Source organism: Dendroctonus ponderosae, unplaced genomic scaffold (genome assembly GCF_020466585.1).
Source record: "Dendroctonus ponderosae isolate FM_Combo_2020 unplaced genomic scaffold, Dpon_F_20191213v2 Dpon_F_20191213_37, whole genome shotgun sequence".
NCBI classification, from domain to species: Eukaryota; Metazoa; Arthropoda; class Insecta; order Coleoptera; family Curculionidae; genus Dendroctonus; species Dendroctonus ponderosae.
Window position 1 is genome coordinate 36,632 of NW_026018580.1, and position 21,484 is coordinate 58,115.

The 21,484-nt window shown below is 36.9% G+C and overlaps 2 protein-coding genes across 3 annotated transcripts; both read right to left on the reverse strand.

Annotated features, from left to right (window-relative positions):
- Positions 1–1,135: 1,135 nt before the first annotated feature.
- On the reverse strand, positions 1,136–19,318 carry LOC125504080 (titin homolog). Of its 2 annotated transcripts, none has more exons than XM_048665433.1 (25): positions 19,102–19,318; positions 18,761–18,983; positions 17,750–17,826; positions 17,498–17,686; positions 17,174–17,368; positions 16,778–17,050; positions 16,409–16,666; positions 15,689–16,023; positions 8,211–15,125; positions 7,963–8,153; positions 7,306–7,535; positions 6,970–7,250; positions 6,597–6,812; positions 6,071–6,389; positions 5,812–5,960; positions 5,603–5,733; positions 5,068–5,236; positions 4,755–4,944; positions 4,439–4,683; positions 4,241–4,382; positions 3,502–3,710; positions 2,890–3,177; positions 2,586–2,828; positions 2,214–2,449; positions 1,136–2,150 (listed from the first exon to the last, which is right to left on the reverse strand). In XM_048665433.1, exons 2-25 carry the CDS (start codon positions 18,946–18,948, stop codon positions 1,847–1,849), a joined length of 11,973 nt encoding a protein of 3,990 aa, XP_048521390.1. In that variant the 5' UTR covers positions 18,949–18,983; positions 19,102–19,318; the 3' UTR covers positions 1,136–1,846. The 2 variants fall into 2 exon arrangements, with proteins under 2 accessions (XP_048521390.1, XP_048521389.1); XM_048665432.1 differs by having other exon boundaries at positions 6,970–7,262.
- Positions 19,099–21,471, reverse strand: LOC125504081 (intraflagellar transport protein 46 homolog). Its single transcript, XM_048665434.1, has 7 exons — positions 21,389–21,471; positions 21,141–21,287; positions 20,859–21,085; positions 20,525–20,792; positions 20,359–20,471; positions 19,963–20,299; positions 19,099–19,712 (listed from the first exon to the last, which is right to left on the reverse strand). The coding sequence occupies exons 1-6, from the start codon at positions 21,413–21,415 to the stop codon at positions 19,990–19,992; spliced, it is 1,092 nt and encodes a 363-aa protein (XP_048521391.1). The 5' UTR covers positions 21,416–21,471; the 3' UTR covers positions 19,099–19,712; positions 19,963–19,989.
- Positions 21,472–21,484: the final 13 nt, after the last annotated feature.

Below are 21,484 nucleotides of genomic sequence, written 5' to 3' on the forward strand. Positions count from 1 at the left end.
AGTTAATTAAATCTAGTCAACTTTATTACTTTCTTTTATTATCTCAATGCTTATCTCAGAATGTCGGATGCTTTGGATCAAGAATGTTAATAATAAATTGAACTTAAATTAATGGATTTGTTCCAAGGCAAACTTTAACAGGCAATAGAAAATGTTTCTTATAGAAAAAAATTAGTCTGTTTTCCAAAAAATATAATTTTGGAATGCAGACGGAATTGGAATGTGAAAACATAAAATTGCAGATAAAAACGCATGGTTTAAAATTCTCAGAAAAACCTAAACCCCATTGATTGATTTTAATTGAAATCATTGTACGTTAAACCACACGTAATTTTTAAGCTTTCAAGTCTGGAGAATATAAATTAACTATCTCGAAAATTAATAGTTAAAAGACTCAACAAATAATTAACACTCTGTACTTCCAAGATAGCGAAAATATAAAACAATACAAAAAAAATTGTCATTATCGATTATCTAACTTTGTTAGTAAAAACCTGATTCATTCTATATATCAATAGAACAATTTACAATGCTAATTATATCTATTAAAATATTATGGTTACAGGTTTACTTTTTTATATCTGAAGCTGTTTGAGGTGAAAGACATCCGAAATTCGTCCTTAAAAAACTCTACAACTTTTGCACGAGAATCAATAACTTTGCTATATTTAGGTTTTATGGCAAGTTGAAAAGGATAGGGCTGTTTTCTTGGGTTTTTAAGAGCGGAAGGTTCTAATTTCGTCTTTCATTTTATGTTTCATGACAATTTTTTCAATCAAAACGGCTAAGCTTGACCAAATACCAATTCAGATGCAGCAAACTGTTAAACAGATATTGTTGTGGCCAGTATTGTCGTTGTGATGGCCATTGAGCTTTCACGGACCAAAACTTGGAAATTAAGAAAATAACGATAGAAACATAAAAAACGGCTCATTGGTCAAATTTACTTTAAAAAACGCAAGCGAACAGAGTGCGAAACCGAAATACGTTTCCAAAATAGGGATGTAAAATAAAAGTGCATTAAGTTACCATTATAATGGATAAAAAAGAATAAATATTAATTTCGTGTCCAAACTTTTCGTTAAAATAATTGATAAACACGAAAATATTTGGATCACTAAAAGTAAAAATCATGAACACAAAATATACTTTATTGTAAATAATATATTAATTACTTTAATAAAAGTACATTTGAAATGTCTAATCTAACTGCTTACAAAGACAATTCCGATAACCTCATAAACAACTCTAGTAATGTTTGGGGTCAACTGATTGACTTTTACAACTAGCATTATTCTAACATCTAGCGAATGACAACTACACTTAACTGTGCTTAAGTTTATGCATCAAGAGCATATATTCTCACTCCTCCAGAAAGGTAATTAACGTCAGGATAAACTTTAAAATCAAATAATAGAAAACACAGGAAAACTACATCTTACTAGAAGGGGACTGAAAATATAAGCTTGTAACGAATTGCTTCATGTAACTGATCAATATAAAATATATGAATAAAAATTATAAATTTTTAAATGTATGTACAAAACCGTACACGTAGCCACTAACTACCTATGTACAAAATTAATAAAATATTAGTCCAACCGAAATCGAAACAGCTGTAGGTCTGCACGTTTAAACGGACAATGGACTTGATATTTTCATTCATACCGCCTTGTACACCATCTAGAATAATTTTGATGAGTCCAAAAATATTAATTTTAATCTTATCGATATCGTGATCATCTTATTTAAACGAACAATCTCCAATATCAATCAGTATAGAAGATGAAGTTCGATCAGTTTACAAAAATTTACATTTTATACACCCTTAAAAATGTTTGACCAATTATTCAAATCGCGGTCGCTTGTCATCGGATCCCTCTGAATCATCTCCCGTCCGCTTTAAGTCGTTGAGATTAGCTATTATAGCAGGTTGGAGAGGTATTTCTCCCGAATTTTCACTATTTACGGACAGCGTCTCCGCTTCCGGAATTGAAGATAAATCGCTGGAAATCTCTTCCTCTCTTGGTGTAATTGAGGACAAATCGAACATATCTGGAGGAGGTTCACTCAGGGAACTGCACATTTCGCCACCTAATGTTGATAAACCTTCATCAATAATGTCGCGTTCTTCCGACCTGCGCGAACTTCTGCAATTGAAAAACGATTCAATTCAAGATAAACTAACAGTGCTTGCGGCTGTTTAGCTATACCTTGGTAATTTGGTAGAACCGATACTAGATTGGCTATCGTCTATTATGTCATCTGCAAGCATCGACATTGAATCGAGTTCTCCAAAAGTGTTTGATTTTACAATTTCTTCCTGTGAAGATGTCATCGGGTCCAACATCGGCAAAGTACCGAAATTTGGACTAAAGCTACTTGAGCTACTTTTTAACCTGGTATTTATTCGTATTTTTCCCGAATCTGAAGAGGCACTGCCCTCCGGCTAAAAAAACGCAAACATGCCTTTTTGGATTCAACAAGTACATATCACTGTTTATAGCTTTTTTCACTACCGTAAAGTGTATTGAAAATGTTTTAAATAATTTGACCATCAAGCTGAAAAATTTGAAACATCATACCTCAACAACATCTTCAGTGAGCAGGGGCATACTGGTGCTGTACGACTTCTGCGAGATCCCAACAGATTCTTCTAGGCTGGGCAACGAATATGCGTAGGATGGGCTGTTAATACTACTAGTCACACTGTCTGGCATAGGAAGGGTAAGTTCCAAAGCTCCCAGACTGGCCGCTTGCTGATTGGCGACAGTTTGCGAAATATTCGGATCGGTGATTGTAATTGGTAAGTCCACGTTCTTTGGAACCTAACATAACAGTTTTCGTCAGTTCACTCTGCAAACATTTCACATTGTTCCTTGCACATACCTGACTTAAAATATCAGCTTCCGCGTCAATTTTCTTGCTGTTAGTGCTAGGGATTTCTAAAGGCGTCATTATAGGCGAGCTCAATGTCAAGCTCGTCTCTAACACATTTCCAACGTGCATGGGAAAGAGGGCGCTTCCCGGACTTACTTGGGAGGGAGACCCTTTTAAAATTGATGAGTGAACCGTTGGTTGATCGGTCGATGGAAACACGTCTGTGTTCGCCAACGCCGCGGCCAAAATATCTTGATTTGGCTTATGAGATGCGAACAATGAACTACTAGTAGTATCCTGCAACAAACATCATTTTTAGAAAAGCTAATTTGGAGACAAATTGTCATTACACAGCTTCGTTAATTAGTGCGTCAAAGTGCAGAAAATTCGAATTTTAACAGCACATTTATCAAAGTTTTTGTGTTTAAGAAGTGCATCATAAAATATGTTTTATGAGAAGAATGTAGTTTTCCAATTATTTCGAAAAATATAAAAGGTTTGGTGCTGCAGGGTATCGGAGAATTCGGTGCTGTACCCTAATATTTATATCGTCTACTAAATATTAAGGACAGTCTTAAACTCTGCTAAAATTAAGCAGTTCCATATCAATTTAAATCCTACCGTATTGCTTTCGGCGGTTCCAAGAACAGCCTGAGCAGAAGTATTGGTTCTTATTAAAATTTGCTGTCCATCCGCCTGTACTAAAACATTGCCATTCTCAGCGCTTGCCAAAATGTTAGCCAAATCAGTAGTTCCATCTGAAATGGATTCGAGGAATTTTCGAGTAGCAGTCGGGTCGCCTGTTACAATCAGCTGTTGGCCACCAGGTTCTAGAAAATAATAGGAATTAAAAATATTTCCCTATCGAAATAAACAAATGTAATAATTTATAATGACATACTAGCTACATAGAAAAATTTCCCCTTTATCAAGTTGAAGAAAAAAGACATGTTTTTATGGTCTTCTAATGCAATCACGAATTTTTAGTTCCGAACTCAATCGAGAAATATTAAAATTTCGGTTATCCTTTCAATAGTTCCCGATGTTGCTGCTCATTCCAACGTTCCGACAATAATTGACTATTTTGTTATGACTACGTAATTGTAAATTAATTCTCCATGCAGATGCCAATGCTAAAGGCCCGACGAATTTTCAGTTCCGAAATCCATCGGAAAATGTTTAATTTAATGAAAATCGGCAGAAATTTATTTTAAGCAATTTTAAGTGAGAAAATCGGTCTTGATTTTTCCCTAGAAAATTGCCTTAATGGTACTACATAATTTCAATATCTAACTAACAAAAAAAGGAATGAAATCAATAACAAAATAGAGTTTTTATAGGGCGGTAAATTTTTTCTTACCTCCAGGAAGAATGCCGTCCCCAATCACCACCTGTTGTTCTACTGTTATTGACGGAACTGCGGGCTTGTGCTGTTCAGTATTACTCAATTTCGGTTCTCGCTGGCTTGCTTTGAGCGCCGGAAGCTTCGATTTTTCATCGCCCTACGCAAAACAACAATAAGTTTACCACTGGATTAGGTTAAGAATTTAATTCTTACCGTCGACCAATTTTCCTTTGAAGCTGTAGTAGACACAGTGGGTTCCGCCGTGGGCTTTACAGCAGCAATGGTACCTTGAGTTTGATCGACTTGTAGCACCACGTTATTGATATCTCCACCAACACCTAAACTCGGGTCCAGTGACATTAGAGCGTCATTGTTTAAAGGTGTTAAATTTCCAGATTCATCAACGGTAACCAGCATGTAAGATTGAGGCTGGCCATCAACTGTTTCACTGGGAATTGCTGAAAGAATTCGTAGTAGTCAGAAAATATTTCACAGAGTTGGAAACACACAAAACAAAACCACTGCTCACCTAAAATTTGCCCGACAGTTACGGTTGTAAGATTTCCCAGCCCGTCTTGAATCACGACTTGTCTCAGTGGGCTTTCCGGTCTCTTATTTTCAGTTTCATTCGATGGAGCTGCTTGTTTAGTCTCGGTTTTCAACGAATCTTTCCCCTGTAAGACAGGAGCAATAGGCTGGTCCATTTTCTTAGATGCAACCTGTGTTCGAATGATCTGATCAGCCTTTAAGTTAAAGTAATTTACGTAAAACAGAAAACAACCCAGCCTTGTACAGTTAAAATACGTACCGGAGTTTTAGCAATTTATAAATTAGTTCCTTACCTGTAGTTGTTGAGACATCGTCGAAATGGGGCCTTCCTGCAACTTTGGCGTCTCCTCCTGCGTGGCGGCAACAGGAATTTTGCTTTTAACATGTTCAATTTTCTTACTAGGCGTTTTTCGAATTGCCGACGATCTGTTGCAAATTACATTACTGGTACTTGGAATTGGCCTGCAAAATTGCATGATTTTTTTATGCGTTTATCACTGATGTTCGCATATTAACATTAAATCTACGACGGACAGTATAAGTAAATAGAAAACCGAGGGGGATGGTGCTGCTAAAATTGCAGTCGACAAAAATGTTTTTCGAGAAACAAGAGCTTAGCTATACCGAAAAGGTACAAATCATACGTGGGCAGAGTAGTAACAACAATACAACTTTTGTAATTTGCACAAGTTAAAAAATTGTTCTCCTGGAAGTTTGATTAAATTTACCTATAAGTCCGGTATCGCATACAGGAAATGCCAATTACCTCTGAGAATTTGCATACATCAACGTACATTTTTACTGGAAAATAAATAAATGAATACACACCTGTTGGTATAATTGATAATCTCAGGCGTTTTGTTGGCTTGCTGAAGTCTTGCGCTAGCTTTTATTGCCTCAAGTTGTTCAGCCACTTGCCTGTCTAGATCGGCGTCGTCTGTTCCTTGAATTTTTCGCACCTTAAATAAGAAATTCATTATATTAATGTGTGCATGTTTTGCAACTTTTAAAGAATCAAACATTTTTGTTTCACTTACAGTCTGCCCTAATTGATTCTTGATTAAAATCGTCTTCTGTGGCTTAGACACCGGCCGCTGAATAGTTTTCTTTGGAGGAACAACGGTTTTGGAAGCTTTTATAGCAGACATCAGCAAACCTCCTGTAGTAGAAACTGATGCGGTTGCTCCTGTAATTAATAACGATTGTGAAATTTTCGACTAGCAAATTGATATTTGCCACTAAGCAACAGCGGGAATTATGTGAAATTAACCCGATTAAAAAATGAAAAATTCCAACCTTGTGAAATAGCGGCTGTGGTTTTGACTGCGACCCCACTCGAACCAGCAGCAGCTACCGCCGCTGCAGTCTCCAACAGAGCTTTCGGTATCGCGCCTTTAATAATGGTTTTAGTTTTGCAGCCAGCTTGTCCCTGCATAAACACTTTCTGTTGCTGAGGCGTCAGCACAACCCTTGTTTGCTGTCCTTGTGCATTTGTAACAATCATGATTTTATTTCCCACAATTTGACTTGGATCGGATGCTGGCGCAGTGCCAGACTGGGTCATCTTGTGGGGAATAGTGGACTTTTTTATTGTTGAAGGCTTCATAGATTTCACCTATGTGAAAAACGGATTTAGCCAAGTGGAATAATACAATGAGGGTAGTAATACATACTAAAGATGAAACTGATAAGTTTTTTGGGCTATTAGGATCGCAAAGAATATAATGTATTCTAGATGTTTTGCAAGCATGGGCAAATTCAATGCTCAATGCCCGAAAAGCCCATCAGTTTTGATTGATAAAAAAACCATTTTGATACATACTTGAGTTGTTGCCGGAGTCACAGCTGGAGGTACTAACACATATTTCGCCGGTTTACCGTCAGCAGTTGTTCCGGTAGCAATAAATGCCGTAGAACCAGCCTTGGAGAACTTGCTGAATGGAACAGTCGCTGAGGGTGTAACAGCTTTCGTCACTTTGGATGTTAGTTTATTTGATACTGGAGTAACCGAAGCTGAAGATGTAGTTTTGAAGATTATCTGTTGAGGAAAAGTTCGATTAGAATTAAAACAATCCCTTATCTAATTTAAAAATGTGTTTCCTTTATCTCATCGACTATAGAGATTAGGTCTTTAAAATTGAAAAACTGTGCACTAAAACAATGATAGAAACTTAAATGTTTGTTGAGTAAATTACCTGTTTTGTTCCTAAAGCTGTAGCGATTTTCTTTGGTAAAGTAGCCACAAGCTTTTCATTGGGCTTAAGCTTGGGCATAATGGCAGATTTAGGCACACCATCTTCGGAAAGAACTACCGGCATGTTTTGTATACTTTCCGCGGTGAGAAGATCGTCGGATAGCACTATAGGCATGGAGTTGATATCGAAAACCGATTCATCTGAAGCTGCTTGAATTTGGACATGCTGTAATTGCCCTGGACCTTTTACAACTGCAGTGGAAGCATGTGGTACAATTTCTCCTAAAACAGATCCTGCAAATCAACAATTATTTCAGCCAGAATGTGGATTTAATACCTTTCGCAGAAATGATAGTTTGCTGCAAGATTTTCGCTTTTCCACTGGCTTTTGAACGAAACTTTGCAGGCTTCTCTACTGGCATCGGCTGAGCAACTTCTTCCTCAACCGGTTTTTTTGCAATTTTTGGAATTATAAATGCGGTTTCGATGTCTTCCACATCTTCATATTGGCGCTTGATGCCTTGACTAGTTTGCTTTGCTGCTGCGGTGGTTGTTAAACCTGCAGGTCTGAAAACCAGAAATACATTTCACTTAGCCGAAAGCAACTAGAACTATTTCCATACATTATGCATATAAGTGGAATTTTCCTGTTTCTACACGATCCTACTCCAAAATGACAATAAAACGCAAAATCTAATTCTGTTTACGAGCTGGAGAACGTATGTTTTACTTAATAAATCAACAATTAACGTTTTCAAAAAAATTCCATGTGTAAATATTTAGCAAACAAGGAAATCTTTTACTTCAGGCAATAGAACCATACGGTTGCTGTGAATCATGTTTTTAAGTGTAGTAAACAAGGTGCTAATTAGTTGCCGTTTATTTGGGCGATGGGTGCTGTAGTAGTTTTCATTAAACATTTTGATAAGGATTTTTTATAAAACTCTAAATATGAGGCCGAAATGAAAGGAATCGTATACAATAAACGACTTACCTGATAATCTGTTCAGACAGTATAACGGGTTTGCTGCCTGGAATTTTGGAGGCAGCTCTCTGGCTTTTGATAATAATCTTTTGTCCGGGTTTAGGGACACCAAGTGAACGCTTTATAGTTTTACCCGCTAGTAATGCAGGCAACTTTTCCGCTACATTAACGTCACTTTTAACCAATATTTTTTGCGGCATCTACAAAAACGTTTTAATCTAGCAGGTTGTCGCATGATAGCAATGTTAATTTCTTACCTTAGAGGCCATAGAAAGCCTTTGCAGCAACTTAGGTGAATCCAATAGCACGCTCTCGGGTTTGACTTTATTAGACAAAACGATTTGTGAAGGAATTGCATCTTCAAAGTCAATTATGCCCTGTACGGTGCTCTGTTTATCATAATTATCAAAAGAGGTTTTGAATTTCTGTTCTGATCCGCTGGAAGTTGTAGATGAGTTCGAATTGCCTTCCAATATATCTAACAGCTCTGACTTGAGAACATACGTGTTCGGTTGAGTGAGTAGCGGACGATTATCGAACTCTTTCACCATAGCTTTGGTAGTAAATTCCGTTCCGACTGTCTCAGTAGTTTTTGTTTTAATGTCAGTTGTTACTTTCACTTGAGTAAGAGACACTGATTTTGCTTCCAATTTTGGAAAACCTCCCGAAAACGATCCCAAACTACTCGGTTGTTTTTGGTTGATTATTTTTTCGCTAGTAATTTCAACTTGTGCATCTGCTAGATCTTGTTCTGACATTACTGTTGGAGCTACTGAAATGGGAACCATTTCAGGTTGTTCAATCAGACTTGATCCGGAAACTCGAGAATCCAGTGAAGAAACCATTCCTTCCCTTTTAACATCAAACTGAGTAGGCATTTCACTCAGTAATTCATTTTTAATTTCTGGTAATTGAGACACGTGTTCGGGTTTTAGCAAAAATGATTTATTCACAATGGTTAGACTATTGTTATCGTCAGTTTCGTTTTTTCCTTCTACTTTCACTTTGGACTCTAAGTTATTATCTGATATAATATTTGTACTAGAGCACGACGCTTGTGGAACAACAGCTTTATCATCTTTTGTACTCTCACTTAGAAACTGATCACCACTAATATCGGGTTTAGCCGGTTGTTCCCCAATGTCCAATTTTTCCTTTTTACAGGCCCCATGTTCAATAGGCACAGATTTCCTTTTTCTAGCAGGTTTCAGCACATTTGCTGAATCTTCTGCCGTTGCACCGCTTTTGGGCTCTTCACTTACTGATTCAGTCAATTCCACCTTTTCAACGGAAACTTCAACTTTGTTAGACGTGTCCTCAACTTTCTGAAGCCTGTCAAGTTCCTGATGGAACAAAAAGCTTTTCTTCTTTGCCAAGGGTGACATTTGCGGCAATTCGATGACCTTTTCACTTTTTTCTATGATTTGGCTGTTCTCAAAAAGCTTTTGCATTTTTTTCTTGGGAGTCTCTAAGATGCTGTCTGAAACCTTGTCTTTAACATCAAAAACAACAGTTTGATTAGACAGTGCACTAACATTTGCATCTTTTGGAACTTCAATTTTCTTTTTCTTGGGTGGAACACACTTCTGAAAATCGACATTTGGCATCGCGTTTTTCTCATCTAAGACCGCAGTAACTTCAGACGAATATTTGATGCTGGACTCAACCTCCTTATCATCAGATTTCTGCGTGCTTTTAGAAGAAGTTTCCGCTGCATCCAAATCATTATCATCTAAAGAATCAATCTCTTTTATAAGTCCTTCAATATTATTTCTGAAAGACGATGTTATAAACGAATCATCAAAACTCGGGAATTGCAATTCATCTGATTTCTTCTCCGGAGAAAAGTCGTCAGAAAAATAGTCTTTTAAAACTTGAGTACCAGCAACATTTGCGCGTTTCGATTTCTTTAGAGGCAAAATTATATCACTCTCAGTCAAATGGGAACTTGCATTTTCGGTAGCATTTGGATTATCAGTTTTTTTTATCACATTTGAGGCCTGAGGCTCAGCTTCTAGTTCTTCACAAGTCAATAATTGCTTATTGGCATTTTCTTTTAACGGTTCATTATCTTTCTCCGTATTAGCGTAACTACCTCGCCTTGACCGCTTACTTTTCTTTGGCGGCACTGACTTCAAGGATTCGCTTAGATCGCTTATTTCTGTACTTTCTTCTTGTGTGGTAATCGAGGGTTCGGGCTCTTCATGTTGAACTTTAGTGTCACAAAGCTCTGGACTTTTTTGTGAGGAAGTTTGTGCCTTTGTAATGAAAGAACATTCACCAAGAATGTCAGTTTCACTCAGTTGGTTATCAAGCTTTTGAATGTCTTCAGCTTGATCAAAGCTAGGTGTTACTGCCGGTTGCTCAGATGTTGCAGGCTCACGCTCAACGCGTTCATCATGTTTGCCTGCTTCCGATTTCGATTTCTGTGGCACATTTATTGATTCATGTTTGGTTACACTCAACTCACCTTTTCCAATGTTTTCAAGTTTGTTGCTATCAAAAGCATTCAAATTATCATTAACCGCTGATATTAAATTGCTTATTACTTCACCCACAAGTGTAGTAGAGTGATCTAGTACGTTGAGATTTTCTGAAGTTGGTATCTTCGGAGTCTCTTTAAAAGCGCTAGATGAACTCTGCTGGTTATCTGGTGTACACGTTTTCCAACTCATTTCCTCAACAGGTACTTGATCTTTTTCTACTTCATTTATATGAGAAGGTTCTAAGTCTTCTTTCGCGGTCTCAATGTGTTCCAACGTATCAGGAATTGGCTTGACCTGTTCCTCAGATTCGTTATGAGTCGAATTATTTTCAGTGGTTTCACGGTGATCAGGCTTCGCTGTTTGGAGTTCCGAAAATTCTTCTGAAAATTCGTTGCTAAGGGTTTTATTTTCTTCTGCAATGGAGGGAATCACTGACGTATGGATTTCCTCGCCAAGAACCAATACAGGTTTTATAGAAACAAGTAAATTGTCACTACTTGTGTGATCAAGCGGCTGCTGATTGTTGGATGCGGGGACTTGGGATGTGGCGGTGATACCTTCATTTGCCTTTACTAGTAAAGCTTCCTCATTAGTACCCATCCTGCCTTCAATTGATTCTATCGGATCTGAGGGTTCTGTTACAACTTCAATCTCACTGCTTAACGATTGCTCTACATATTCCATTTTCGCAACTGAACAAATGTTGTAAAATTCCTGATCAACAATTGTTGTGGCAATGTTTACTTCTAAATCTGTTGTTTGTTGATCATCTAATGCCATTTGAATGTTCGCATCTTGTTCAGTCGGCCTGATCTGAATATTTTCAGAACCGCTTGCAAAACAACTTTCATTAAAATTTGCTTTTTTATCCACTCTATCATTGCTTATAGGACGTTCACACGATATCTTTGGAACATTACAATCGTTCCCCGTTACTATTGCTTTATAGGAGTTAATTTCGGTATTTGTTGAAGATTCTGATTGTGGGTTGTCTAATAAAACTTCCTGTGGTATGTCAACACTACGATTCTCGGATTCCAATGAACATTGCGCGATCTCAATGAGCACTGGGGACTTTGTAAATGACTTTGCGGTACTCTTTCTTGAACAACGTTTTGTTGGAGGTTCCAAATCTTCAGTTGAAGTTGTTGAAAACTCCATGGAAGCTTCAGCTGTTGCATTCTGCGGCACGTCAGTCCTTTTGAGGACAGAAGTTTCGGAATCAATTAAATGAACTTCTGAATTTTCAAGCAATATTTGCTGAGGTTTGTCGTCACTTTTCTCAACTGCATCAATTGGACAGTTACCCAGAAAAACATCCTTATTCTTTGCTTCCTGAGTTTTCTCGCCTAAAGCTTCCGAGGTTAACAATCCACAAGTACCTATTCCTGCGTTAGTATCGCTACCAGCCGCATCAGATGAATTACTCCCCAGCGTTGCCTCTGTCGTTGTTTCTAACTTACTCGCTTCGACCGTTTGCTTTTCTAATTGAATTGCGTCTTCAATTGATGCATTGTTATGATTTTCCGGCTTGGTTACTGATGGAACCGGTTCAACAGTACTTTTTCCACCCTCGGTTGTGGCATCGGGCTCTGCTTGTGATTCAAAACTTTTTTGATTATTGCATGAAGAAGTAACCACGTCCCACCTATTTTTCACCGCTTTTGATGCACCAGATCTTACCTCTTTAGCTTTTCTTCCATAAGTCACATCGCTAACAATACCGGTAACGGAACAAACATCTTGCTTGCGAGCAGATAACTGTGTTTTAGTTTCTTGATTTTCTTGCAATCCAACATCACAAGCAGATTCATTTATTTTCGAATCAATTCTGGCTGCTTCTGTTGATTCTTCGACTTTTGAAGATAAGTCGGTTTTGTGTGATACTTTTTGACTCCTCTGTATTTTAGATCGCCTTCTTTCTTTGGATGGTAAAGTTTTTTGGATTATGGGAAGTTTATCTTCCTTGCACTCAGTTGATTTAAATGCTGTGAATTTGTCGGATTGGCTCGAACTTTCAGAAATATGAGAAGCTGAAGCAGTAGCTGGATGTATGAGCTGCATCTTTTCTCGATCTCGAACACTAGTCTGGTTCTGTTCACTTCGCCTTGTATGCCTTTTGCTTGGCGTTGGGCGGCTTGCATGTTTTTCCGTTTTGCTTGCTATGTCACAGATGGAAACGCTTTTGTCAAGTTCGGAAGCTTCGCTGGATTTATTACTTTTATCTATATTTTCAGCTTGCACATCTGCTACCTTTTCAACACTAACTTTGCTTTCAAAGTTACTTATCCTACTACTCCTAGTAATCCGCTTTGATTGAGATTGATCATCTGAAACATATGTGGAAGATCGCTTGTCTAAAACATCCACCGCTATTTCATGTTCAAGCTTTTGTGATCGTCTTCGCTTCGAAGGTGGTTTATCGGGTAATGGAATATCAGCAATCGACTCGAGCTCTTTAGAAAAATCGAATATTGGCTCTTGGTTCTTAATTTCCGATGTCGATTTCTCAATCAGTCCAGAGCAAGTTTCCTTTAACTGGTCCTCAATTGGACGTTTTTGTTCGGTGTTCGAAGCAGTTAACTTGCAACTAACGTCGTCAGGACTCGATGGTTTTGTATCAGCATCATCCAAATTACCTTTAAACTCTACAGTATCCGTTCCACTGTCTTTACCAGCTACAGCTTTTCCATCAATTCGCAACGTTTTCCCGCTTCGCGTTTTAGAAACTATTTTATCTGGCAGCGCTTCCGTACAATCAGAAGACTGCATCGTTAGATCTTTAATAATGTTATCACTAGCTATATCAGCACTCTTAGTAGGCTCAATGACATTTTCTGACTTTCTTTTACTGCCTTCTACAGCCAACGTAGCACAAGTGTCTTCTGCATTCCCTCTTGCTTTCCTTCGTAGCCGCCTTGGAGATTTTTCCGCAAAGGACGTAGTTTTTAAACTAGCTGGCTCTTCAGGCACATCACTTTTTGGGTACCCAATAGCGGGGACTTCTCCACCAGATTCTTGAGTTTTCGTCGTTTTCTGCAGTTTATCAGTGTCGGTCTCTTTTTCACTTAGTTTAACCGAAGACTTTGAGTCGTTTTCTAACGCTATCTGGCTATCTGGCGACACAGTTTTGTCCCTTTTGTTGCTTTTTCGTCGAGAACTTTTTCTAATTTTTGACGTGTTACTCGAAAGTGCGATTTCGTCACTAATTGAACTAACGCTATTTAACGCTTCTAAATTGATATCGTCTTGTGGCTTCGAGTCTATTGAAACTGATTTGTTTCCATCATCTACTTTGATTGCGACAGGAGCATCTTCTTTCATCGGGGCGCTTTCATCATCAGTATGTGATAATTCCTTTTTGTTATGCGACCGGGTTCTTCTAGTATTATCAGCTGGTTTGATCTCTTCAGACTTGTGTATTTCTTCACGTTTCTGCTTGGTTTTCTTTGCCGATTTTGGTGAGACATGTTCATTATTTGAAAGTATACTTTTTTCAATTAGCGGACTGGCTTCAGGAGACAGATCTTGACCAGAAACATTTTTATCAAGCTCCTGAGTACCTAGTGCCAAAGCTTCTCCTTCGGATGTCGATTTTTGTAATTTATTTTTTCTGTTACGTGAAGGAGTTGCCTCGGAAAGAATAACACTGTTGGGTTGATTTTTTTCGTTCTTCACAGACCCTTCTAAGTCGCCAGTATCTTCTTGAGAATGTTTCCTTGACCTGCCTCTCCTCAGTACTGGTTTCAACAGTACCTCTGCCTGTATGGAGGATTCAATCTGCTCCTTAGCTATACTTTCCGTAGGGAGGTCCTCTATTTCAATAATATTTTGTTCACAAACTTGCAAGTTTGTATTTGTTTTTTGATTCGCATCTGCTGATGGTTCTAAACTAACTGAATCTAGGCTACCGGAACTTGGGCCTTCGGCAGCTTCGTCTGTTTTACTGACCTCGACTGTTTCTTTTTCTTCCGAAGTTATAACGTTACTTTTCGGACTATTACCAATTAATTCTTTTCGAGCAGAAGATTCATTTCCATCGGAAACCATGGTTGGTTCACGTACAGCTGCAGGTGATTTTGAACAGCTTTTGGATTTACGTTTTTTCGATGTATGTTTTTTCTTTTTTTGATCCGCATCTTTGGATTTTTTACATTTGGTGTGTTCAAATTTATCACTATAGTCTTTTTGCTCTACTTCTGGTTCAATACCGTCACTAGTCCCTTCAAGATCCTTTCTTAGCTGTTCAAGTGATATCTCACTTTTCTGTACCTGAAGCTCCAATATTTCTTGAACTTTGTTATCTTCAATAGGAGATATTCCAATATCTTTTGTCAATGCCTCCAATGCTGCGTCAACCGCTATTGCACCATCATCGCTAATCTGTTGCACAAGTTCTACAGTTTTTTCAGTCTCCGGTTCTGTGGCGAATTCAATAAACTCTTCCGAATCCTCTCCAATCACAAGTTGTCGAACTCGCCGATGTTTGGTTCTCGTTTCAACCGCAGTCTTATCACGAGCCAGGTCGGCAATTTGGTGATTTGGCTCAAGAACTAACTTTTGCGTATCATCTTTCGCACCCTCATCTACATTTAAAAGTTTTACGGAGTCTTGTAAAGTCACTTTATCAGAAACTTCCAGTGCCTGCTGGGAAGGGGTAGGTTTGCTATCAATACTTTCATTTTCCTTAAACAAAAATATTATATATCAGACATTGATAAATTAATATGTAAATCTAAATCTTCAAAAAACTGTGAACTCTGAAATTACGTTTTGGCATCTTGCTTGAAACCAAATTAAATATTTCCAAAACGTTTGAAAACAAATTATTATTTCATTAACGTAACTAAGTTGAAGGAATTTGGTGAATTGTGCTATCGTAAGACATAAAAATCTGTTTATGAGAATAAATATAAAAATGTTGCATTTGAATCTTATACTGGACAAAAGTGTCGGATACATTAATACGTTACAAAAAATATAATTTAGAAAGGAAAATAAAAGACTAAAATAATATTCAAAATTATATTGCCACCATTCTAATTATAACAAATTCGTGCAGTATTAAAGATGTAAATAAACAATTAATAAGGCCAAATTTCTCGAACGTTTTGTAAAATAATCGTTAAAAAATCTGCTCTCTCGACTGATATAATTTTGAGATGAAAATCAAATGATTATTTCAAAGCTAGATATGTTAAAATATACTTAAAATTAAAAATCATCTATGAATCATTGAAAGTAAATACCTCTTTTTCCTTCCTCGTGTCTTCTTCGATTTTGCGAAACCCCGCCTCAAAGTCTTCAAATGACGTGATAAACCTCTTCTTGGAGGTACCACTCCTTGGAGAAGCCGTTTCCTTTAAAGTGGTACCTCCTTTGTCAGGAAATTTTATGGTCCTGGCATCATGAAAATTTTGCTCCGGTTTCAGAGTTTGGGCTAAATTTTCCAAAACTGGCACCTCAGTTTCATCCATTAGTTCTTTAAATGTGTTTTCTAAAGATGTGTCATCTTTTTTTGGCGGTTTCTCTTGCACTTGACTGTCATCAACAATGTCGACTTTTTCTATTGCTTCTGGCTCAGCTTTAAAAATTTTTAGTTCTTATAAAATGATTAGCAATGATCTAAGAATACATACAATGTTTAGTGTAACAACTAAACATCTCGAACTGATTAATACTGAATATAATGTACAAACTGTATGTACATGGAATTGTTCATAAAGAAATGTTTGTTTTCAAGATTTAACGAGTACATGTTCCATAAAAAAGTTAAATTGAAAATTTTATCAGATGATATTAAAAGAAATTTAAGCGATACAATTTAAAAAAATAATTAGTGATCTGAGTGGCTGGTCTATTGGAATAAAAAGCGTATTTTTATAGAATTTCCGACTAATATTTTTTCATTTGCCCTTATTTTTATCGTGTCGAAATTCATTTATTCGTTTTAACTATGTACTATCTACCTTTAGACGCTTCATCTTCTATTTGATTCTGTTCCATAAGCTCTGATATACTAGCTCTCGGTTTTTCTGGGATGACTCTTGGAATTTTACGACCTGTTGATGCTGGAAATAGAAAGTCTTCCTCGTCCTCCTCTTCATCAAAATCAAAGCAGTTTTTAATGTCGTCTTGTGTCTTTTTTCCTTCAAAATCGGATGAATTATCCAATACTTTAGAAGTGTCCGAGGATCCGTTTGGAGTAACTTTATTTGCCTGTGTATCTATTAAATGTTGAAATGTTAATAAAGGGAAACAAAAGCGTGTCAGGAAAAACATAAATACAAATAATTACATAAACATTATAACTTTTCCATGAATGTAAATAAACCCACCATTATCTCCAACTTTAGGTTTGAGATTTTTGGTTTTAGAAGATTTTTTGCTTTTTTCTGGAGTTTCGATTTCTTCAGTTTCCTCATCTGTGTCATCCCATTCTTCCAATAAATTTGTGAATTCAACAGAAGACTTAGATGCATCCGCCGCCACTTTCTTTTTGCGCTGTTTCGGTTTTGGTTGCTGCACTACTGCACCTACAGTCTCAGAGTCGCTGTCCGACAGTTCAATATGCTTCACTTTCTTACTTTTCCTTTTAGTTATATATAAACCTAAAAACGATACGCAAATCGGTTTAGCTAATATTAGCTAAAACAAACGTGCCCTACTCAAGAACACACCTTAAATACATTTTGCTTAAACCAACCATCTAAATATATGATTTATAAAATTACCTTCTATGTGTATTCTACTATGCCAAAGCAGAACGCGTGGTCTGCTTGTAGAAAATGAGCATGAATGACAAACTAAAACTTCTTCAGGTTCTTCATTATCCGAATCGGGTTGTATCATGATGTAGGCTTTATAGTCATCATTGCCAAGAAATCTCCGGTGGGTAATAAGGGAATCATTGCCTTTTGGTACGGACTCTGAATTATAAATAATTTTTATTTTATATATGGTGAATTTAGAACTATACAAGTGAATATATAACGAATACAGACTAAAAATGTTCTGTCTTCTTTCTAATTCCACCAGATTATGTAAACTGCACTTACTTCTGACGGCTGAACTACTTTTGCCTTTTTTTGAAGTTGCATCACCAAAAATTTCATCATAGTTGATCTTTTTATTAGGTAAATATTCGGGTTGACTTAATATGTTAGGGTTGCCATTCGTTTTTTCTTCCGCAGTGCCAATATCTCTAGGAAACGTGGCTAAATGCGGAAGTTTTGCACGAAAACCGGCTGAAGATAATTTCAATGTAAATCAGTAATCACACCAGTAAAATATTCTTAGATAAAACTTACCCATTCCTTTCTTAATGAAATTAATCTTTTTTTCGCAGTTGTAAGGGTGGATATTGGACCAATGTTTGATATACTCACTGAAAATTAATGTCTGATATTAAGCTCACAAGTCACTTGATCCATTTAGTCCAGAAATAAATAAAAACTATTCGCAAATATTTTCACCCAATTATTGGATGAGTTATACATATTGAGTGCTAAGCTTTTATAGCGGTCATAGATGCAAAATCGCTGTTGATTTCCAATCAGATCGACATTGAATAATACCTATATAAAACATTTTTATATCATTAGAAAAGTCAGTATGTATAAGAGGTATAAATTTGCCATAATTATCAAGAAGGCAAATTCCTAATTTTAGATGTTTCAAGTGTGAAAACAGTTATTAATCTACTTTCTAAAGAAATCCCTTGTAGAAGATTTTACAGCATATTAAAAGAACTTAAAAATTAACAAGTGAGCACAACAAGTGAACATAATCAACCTGTATAAAAAATTTACTGACTCAAACAAGGGTTGATCTGAATAAAGACATTCTTGAAATTACCAGCATATTGAGAATTAACACAGTTAATGGGTATTATTGCAGATAACTTTTGTAATATAACACTAACTAAAATAATTTTATACATAATTTATTTTGCAAGCCAGCAGTTGGATTAGCATATACATATTCAGGTAGATTAAGTTCAATGTATAGAAAATCGTTTAGGTCTTGTGAGTTATTTTAGTGGAACATTATAGGGGAGGTATTCAAGTTGACTTCTCAGGAGCTACTTTGAGGGTACTTATTGTTCTTGGTGACATGTACGAACCGAAAACACATCAGCGAGTTTTGGTAATAAAACGTGATTAGTAGTGTCGGTTACAAGGCTAACGGTTCCTTCCAATAAGATGATATTGCTATCAGGGGCTGATTGTTAACTCCTTTATGACTTTAGATGGACAATAATATAACGCTAGTAGTTAGTGTAGTGAATGGCGCGCATAAGTATAACAGATAGAACTTACTATGAATCTTCTTCGAAAAACTTCACGATGACCAGGGGACGCTTTTTAAAGTCTGATAGCATATCACTGGGCAGGTCTTCCTCATTTTTTACCTCGCCAGGCCACCAGTAGCCACTCAACTTTACCCAAACAATATCCCCTTTAATGTAGGTAGGAGGGCTACCCTCAATAACACTTCCCTCGAACATGATGCAAAGTTATTAAAACCAACGAGGTCTATAACCTAAAACATCACTCTATAGAAACTTTTCCAACTTTTCCTGAATTCCCAAGCACAGCGAGCTAGGTAGATATTGTTGTGGTCTGACATATAGCCGCTCAATTGGTTGGTTTGCAAATACCTGATAAAGTTTGCTTTATTTCTGTTTGTAAATCAAAACATCACGCACTAGCTTGCACTCCAAATGAACTGCAATCCACTAAAGAGTTTCCTTCGTCACATGGGACACAAATTTGCCTTAAAGCAGTCTCACAATGTTTGTTTTTTGCGAAAATGCGTAACAATGGTCATTTGTCAAGGGACGTTCATGATTTACCCATGATTCCCGAGTACTTGGCGTCGCCATGTTGCCAACCGTAAATTGTTTAAATAATGTCGAATTTTCAAAATTCTGAACATAGGCAATGATACTAATAGCTGATTAATTTTCCAAATGTTATCTTGCTTCTGAGGGAACCTTCGAAGGTGACAAATATGGCGCAAGTGGAAATTGGAGCTGTTATAAAATGTATGTTGTATTGGTCACCATGGCTGTCTAAATGAATAGTCGTTGGGCGATAAACTGCAAGGCCTGGCTAGGTATAGCTCTCTCATTTTGCACATATTAGACGAAGATACCACACTCATTGGATGGCGTACGTTTGACATTATCATTCTTATCTTCAAGAAAAGCAAGTATCGGTACGGAAATTTCCAAATTTCTAGATTCTAGATAGTCCGGGCTCAAGGTTCCTAAAATATACTTTAAGATATATAATAGATTTGTTTTTTGAAAACCCATTTTTTTTAATCCATCCATTTGTCAATATCAATTGAAATTATTTCAGTTTTTGGAAAATGCCAAAATGTGTTATTATTGTAGCTCACAAAAATATAACCAAAAAATGACAAAAAGTGAACGAGTTAATTTTTAATCATTTACTTCCTCACATAAGTATATGCATAAGTTTTATAAACAATTTTATATCCTAATAGTACCTACTTTATATGTATATCCTTTTTTGAACACCTAGTCTAACACCAATTGATCCGTATGATCCGTAACGTTCCTATCTTCAATTTCCTCAGCTTTTTCCAATCCCACTGTATATTGAGCTTGATAAAGTTGAGTTTGCTTCATGGCAGTATACAAGCAGAATAATAAATGCATGGACTGAATCTTGTTTTTTGCTTTGGGAATTTGGAAATAGTTACAAACAGTATCAACGTAGCTTGATAGTGGTTGGTCTTCGTTGGGGCGCGGAAAGCCAGCTTCTTTAAATTTCCGTTCCAAATCCTCTGGCCATTGTTGCATCAGATCATCAATATCCGGCATAGGTCTAAAGTAGCATTCCTTAATTAACTGAGTAAACGCAATAACAGTTTTTGGGCAGCTTACTGAGAATATCGGACTACTGGAGAGCATTTACTCTTATGCAGATGCGATACATCTTTAATCCACTTTTCAATCACTTTGGAATTTTTCTCAACGTTGCTAATCTTTTTCACTACCTTTAAACAAACAGGCAAATAGATAATATTAACTGATTAAAGGCAATACCCACTATATGCTTTTGCTCACTGCTGGTCATCAGACTATCATTTTTAGCTCTGAGCTGTAAATGTAGCAAAGCAGGGTCGCTCTGGTTTGAGGCTGGCTCATCCAGCACTACGAGGCCCAGTTGCAATACATTCTCATCAAAAACTTCTCCACTAGGAGTGGTATCTGGAGGAATGACTTTAAGAAAAGCATCAATATCGCCCACTGCCGGCAAAAATTCCGGTATAAAAGGCTTAAATTTGTATTCAGTGGCCACCTTCGCAGGACTGTACCTACCAAGAAATTTTGCGTATTTTAGTGACTACTGGCCGATTAGATTAAATAGATCTCAATGTTACCTTACGATATACTCAAAAAGCTCTGCAACTTCGGATTGAACTTGCAAATTGGCGAATTGCGCTGGATCATATTCCCCAGGATTTTTTTTCTCTTGTTCCTCATTTCCACTGTCCTCGCTATCGCTGGCATTCGAAGTCTTGCCGCGATTAATTCCTAGTCTTCTGTTAGAAGATGAAGCGGATTTTCTCCTTGGCAAAGCCTCTGGTTTTCTACTATTCAAGAGGGTCTAACAATTAAACAATTAAATAAAGTATAGTAACAGGCGCTAAAAACAATGTTACTTTCGGGTCCAGAGGCTGAGGTGGCAGTTTCTTAGGACTAATGTGACTCAAGTCTTTCGAATTTTCCGGCTCGGAGTCTGAAAATTCGGACTTCAGGTCGAATGGCTGGACTTCATTTGGTTGCTCGTCTTCATCCAAGTCTTCATCCTAAATCAAATCAGAGCCAGTTTGTTGCAATAGTTAACAGAAAAGCAAATATTTCGTAGATCTCGATGGAATTCTAGTTTTTAAATAAAATATTTACTTACGTTCACAATAGAAAATGATCGTTGCATATTTAAACAATAAAAATATTTTTCTATCAACTTATTTTTTATTGAACAGTCCAGAAAATCATGTATGAA

Bases quoted from the DNA above. Each gene is read 5' to 3' on its own strand.
- LOC125504080 (XM_048665432.1), bottom strand. From the start codon at position 18,948: ATGTTCGAGGGAAGTGTTATTGAGGGTAGCCCTCCTACCTACATTAAA. The intron at 15,126-15,688 runs GTATTTACTTTC...TTTTTGTTTAAG, and splicing joins ACACGAGGAAGGAAAAAGAG to GAAAATGAAAGTATTGATAG. The intron at 3,178-3,501 runs GTAGGATTTAAA...TGTTTGTTGCAG, and splicing joins GAACCGCCGAAAGCAATACG to GATACTACTAGTAGTTCATT.
- LOC125504081 (XM_048665434.1), bottom strand. From the start codon at position 21,415: ATGCAACGATCATTTTCTATTGTGAAC. The intron at 20,793-20,858 runs GTAACATTGAGA...ATTTCTTGGTAG, and splicing joins CTTTTTGAGTATATCGTAAG to GTACAGTCCTGCGAAGGTGG. The intron at 20,300-20,358 runs GTAAGCTGCCCA...ATGCTACTTTAG, and splicing joins CCAGTAGTCCGATATTCTCA to ACCTATGCCGGATATTGATG.